This window comes from Pipistrellus hanaki, assembly GCF_964339955.1.
Source record: "Pipistrellus hanaki genome assembly, chromosome: 9".
In the NCBI taxonomy this organism is placed as follows: Eukaryota; Metazoa; Chordata; class Mammalia; order Chiroptera; family Vespertilionidae; genus Pipistrellus; species Pipistrellus hanaki.
In genome coordinates, this window is record NC_140511.1 from 19013775 (window position 1) to 19017839 (window position 4065).

General features: G+C 57.8%; 1 protein-coding gene across 2 annotated transcripts; it reads left to right on the forward strand.

Annotated features, from left to right (window-relative positions):
- Positions 1 to 654: 654 nt before the first annotated feature.
- Positions 655 to 3830, forward strand: LOC311627445 (uncharacterized protein C11orf87 homolog). Of its 2 annotated transcripts, none has more exons than XM_084893948.1 (2): positions 655 to 772; positions 1877 to 3830. In XM_084893948.1, exon 2 carries the CDS (start codon positions 2141 to 2143, stop codon positions 2765 to 2767), a length of 627 nt encoding a protein of 208 aa, XP_084750074.1. In that variant the 5' UTR covers positions 655 to 772; positions 1877 to 2140; the 3' UTR covers positions 2768 to 3830. The 2 variants fall into 2 exon arrangements, with proteins under 2 accessions (XP_084750074.1, XP_084750075.1); XM_084893949.1 differs by lacking the exon at positions 655 to 772 and adding an exon at positions 919 to 1054.
- The last annotated feature ends 235 nt before the right edge of the window (positions 3831 to 4065 follow it).

Sequence of the window (4065 nt, forward strand, 5' to 3'; positions counted from 1 at the left end):
GTATGTGCTGGCCAGTGTCTTCATTGTCCGAATATTAGTGTTTCATATACAGAGCGGGTCTTGGACCCGAAGATGAGTGTGTGAGGGACGAGAGGAGGTACATGGGTCAGGAGGAGTGAAAGGTAAGTTGGAGACTCCGTGGAAAGGAGAATGGTTCATTTGGATTATTTGATGTGACATACACGTTCGGGTTTGTTTTTCAGGTTCCGGCCCTCTCATCTCTCCCAAATACACAGTTTCTGTTCCGAACCAGGCAAGACTGGGGAGGAGGGTCGTCCTCAGCAGCTGAGGGAGAACAATGTGAGGTGGCCCTTGAGGAGAGATGACGCCTAGAGTATAAAAATGTGCTCCTGGGACCAAGTGGGAAAGGGGTGCGGGTGAGGAATCAGCCAGGCAACTGGAGCTTCAGCCCTTCCTAGGCACAGGACTGCGGAAGGGAGTCGCTCACAGGGTGGGTAGGGGTGCTCCTTGTAGCCCCTGCTCAGGTTGGAACTGGGAGCATGTGCTGCAGAAGCTTGCTCTGCCGGGAGGAGGTGTTGGGGTATGAGGGCTGGGTGGGGGCCTGAGGGGTGGCTTGGAGCCCTGGAGGTGGCTGCCTGACGTCACCGGCCTCTCTGGCAATAGGCTGCGAGCTCAGCTCCCGAAAAGGCAGCAGCAGTACCGGCGGGCGGCAGCGCGCCTCGGTGTCTGGCCCCTTCACTCCGTGCCTTCTGCAGCCGCCACTGCAGCCGCGCGGCGGGGCTCCCTCCCTCCAGCCAGCCTGCAGCCCCAGGTAAGAGACTCGCTGCGGCTAAAGGTTCCCGGCGACCGGCGGCAGGGCGGGCGGTCAGGCGAGAGTGGGCAGGACAGACCCGGCGGCCGGAGCCGCACCCCTGGCCGCAGCCCCGGCCCCGGCCCCGCCGGCCGGGCCGCGCGCCGCCTCGCTGCTCCGCAGTGCAACAGTTTGCAGCCGCCTCCGGAGAGCCGCGAGGGCTCTGTGCTCGCTGCGGGTCTGCCTGGCTCTGCTCCCGGGGAGGATTCTCCGCACCCTGGGTCCGGGAAGGCCGGAGAGAAGGTCGGTCCCCTAAACTTTGCAGGCGGGAAGCCTCCGCCTTCCATTGCTAGCCCCCCTAAAAAGAAGCAGGATACTGGCAAGTGTGTGTATGTGTGTGGGGGGCGGGGGGCGGAGGGGCGCATGGAGATGGGGAGGAGGGGGCGTTTGCGGGGATGTGCTTCATCTGCTTTTTTTTTTTTTTTTTTTTGTGGGAGGAGATAGCAGGGAAGAAGGCTGGGGAAAGAATGGAGTGCGGTCCTGCGCTTCAGCCACGGCCCTGGCCAGAGGCGGAGTGGGATGAGGTTGCCCGCGGTCCCCCTTTTGGGTACAGGACCCAAGGGGTCTGACGCCGGCCGCCTGGACAGGGAGAGTCGGAGGTGGAGGGACGGGAAGGGAGAACTGCATCCCGGGGCCCGCTCGGCGGCGCCCGGGGTGGGTGCTGGGAAGGGTGGGATCCTGGCGAAGACCAGCACGGAGCGGGGCGCAGGAGAGAGGAGAGGCATGGATCTGGAAACAGGGACCGACTGCGTTCCGAGGCGGCTGCGTGCCTGTTGTCATTAGAAAGTTGTGAAGGGCGAGGAGAGTCTGCCTTCTCTGCTGAGTAATCCTCCTCTCTGGGGTGCGGGCGCGGACCCCTTCCTTCCCTGGCTGCGGAGCGAGCCCGGGGCTGGCGGCTCCGGAGCGGAGCGCGGCCTGGGGCGGGCGGGCGGGGGTCTTCCTGCGGCGGCGGTGCAGGCGGGCAGGTCCGCGGAGGCAGCGCGCCCAGAGGGCTTTGCAGTGGGTCCTTGCCCCGCAACCCCCTGGGCCACGACCGCATCCTAACCCAGCCTGTTCTCTTTGCAGCCCGGTGCCTTGGCAAAGGAAAAAAAGGGCGCTTGGACACGCGTTCCAGGCGGGTCCGGAGAGCCTTTCCGGGGCGCCCTCGCTCTCTCCTGACGTCTCGCTTGCCCGCAGTGACTCCCTCAGCCCTCTGCTCCTGCGCATCCACTCCCACCCCGGGGAGCCGTTTCGGTTGGCGTGGGCTCCGTCCTCCCTCGGCCGGCCGGTGGGAACGGTGAGCCCTAGAGAGGAAGTCTGGTAGGCAGGGCCCCTCCCAGCCCAGCGCCCATGAGTGCCAGGGCGCCCAAGGAGCTGAGGCTGGCGCTGCCGCCTTGTCTCCTCAACCGGACCTTTGCGGCCCCCAACGCCAGTGGCAGCGGCAACGCGAGCGCCCGCGGCGGCCAGGGCGCAGGCGGCGGCGGCACCTGCATTACGCAGGTGGGACAGCAGCTCTTCCAGTCCTTCTCCTCCACGCTGGTGCTGATTGTCCTGGTCACCCTCATCTTCTGCCTCATCGTGCTGTCCCTCTCCACCTTCCACATCCACAAGCGGAGGATGAAGAAGCGGAAGATGCAGAGGGCTCAGGAGGAGTACGAGCGCGATCACTGCAGCGGCAACCGCGGGGCCAGGGAACCCCCGGCCAGTGGCCAGGCCCCAACCCAAGTCAAAGAAACCCGGCTGGAGAGGCAGCCTCGGGACTCCGCCTTCTGCGACCCCTCCAAAGCCTCTTCCTCCACCTCTTCCTCCACCACCCCCCCCTCCACCTCCTCCTCCTCATCCCCAGGCCTCCCAAGCCAGGGTCCCTGTGCTCCTCCGCCTCCGCCCCCCGCCCCCAGTCCGCAAGGAGCACATGCCACCTCCTCCTGTTTGGACACAGCTGGCGGGGCCCTTTTGCAAACGGTGGTACTGTCCTGATTGTCTAGCCCCCTCTCCTCCTCCTTCCTTGTTTCCAGCATCTTTGCAGTCCTCGCTTTTCCCCCTCGGTCCTCCCTCTCACTTTTCTCTGACCTCTCTTTCCTCTTCTTTCCTTATGTGCCCTCCCCTTACTGTTTCTCCTCCGCCGAGGCACTGTGCGGTATTTGTAAATATTGGGTAAGGAAAGTCTCGGAAGAAGAAATAACGCTGATAACGACACTTTATTATTAATATTTATAGTGATTATTATAATACCAATAACACAATCCAAGCGCATGACAAATCACGTAATTTCTCATTGTCAATGAAGGACGCGTCTTCCCTCTCCACCCTGCGCCCCCCACCATAAGGAGGAGAAACCGCACAAGCTACCAAATATTATATATAACAGGTATTAACCCTGGAGCAAGGAGTGGAGGGGCCCAGTGTGTTGTACATAGCTGTCAGGTTAAGGTTCCCTTACCCTCTGCCCCCCCAAGCTTTCACTTTCCCGTCAGCTTCCCTCCGTTCCTCATTCCCTCCCTCAGCCAGGCTCAGGCAATAGTATATGATGAAGAAAACGTCTACATTAAACACCAGGACTACCAGAGGCCGCAGAGACAGTCCCAGAAAGAAACGTTTATTTATGACAGGTACTGCTCTCCAGTCATTCCTCTTTTCACTCCTTAGCTAACCATTCCCTTTTCCAGGACCAGGCATTTAAATTTACTTTTAGATATGCCCCTCGCCGACAGAGCATATTAAAAATCTTTAAGTTAATTTTTAAAAATCTACTGCTTTTGCTCCCTGCCCCACCTCCACCTGCACACCTTTGACTTGTGGCATTTTCAGGATTCACACAGGACTCGGGAGCTGTCCAGCCAGTTCTGGTGCTGAAATAGTCTCACAGAACTGGTTACTTTTTTTTTTTTTTTGGTTGCGCAGGCGAAGGAGGGGCTTTTTGGAAAGTGACTGTTCTGGGTTTTTTTTTTTTTATTGGTTTCCTTCTCCTTTTTCTACAATCTAGTTTGTGTGTACTATCTGTTTTCTTAATACTTAATATTGTATAAGTTACCTTTTTTGTAAAAAAAAAAAAAAAGTATTAGGTGATGTTCAGTACTGAAAGTGCAGTATCTAATCAACCAACCAAAATGTTTCTGTTTAATTTTTAGGACAAGTATACTTTTGTTATACATTTGTTACATCAGTACTAAATACAGAAGCAAACTATAGTTCTGTTCTACATCCTCCAAACTATATATTCTTGTTCTTAATTTCCAGCTGTCGGTATAATGGTTATCACTGGATGAGATATTCAG

Excerpts from the sequence above, each read along its gene's own strand:
- LOC311627445 (XM_084893948.1), top strand. The coding sequence starts at position 2,141 with ATGAGTGCCAGGGCGCCCAAGGAGCTGAGGCTGGCGCTGCCGCCTTGT.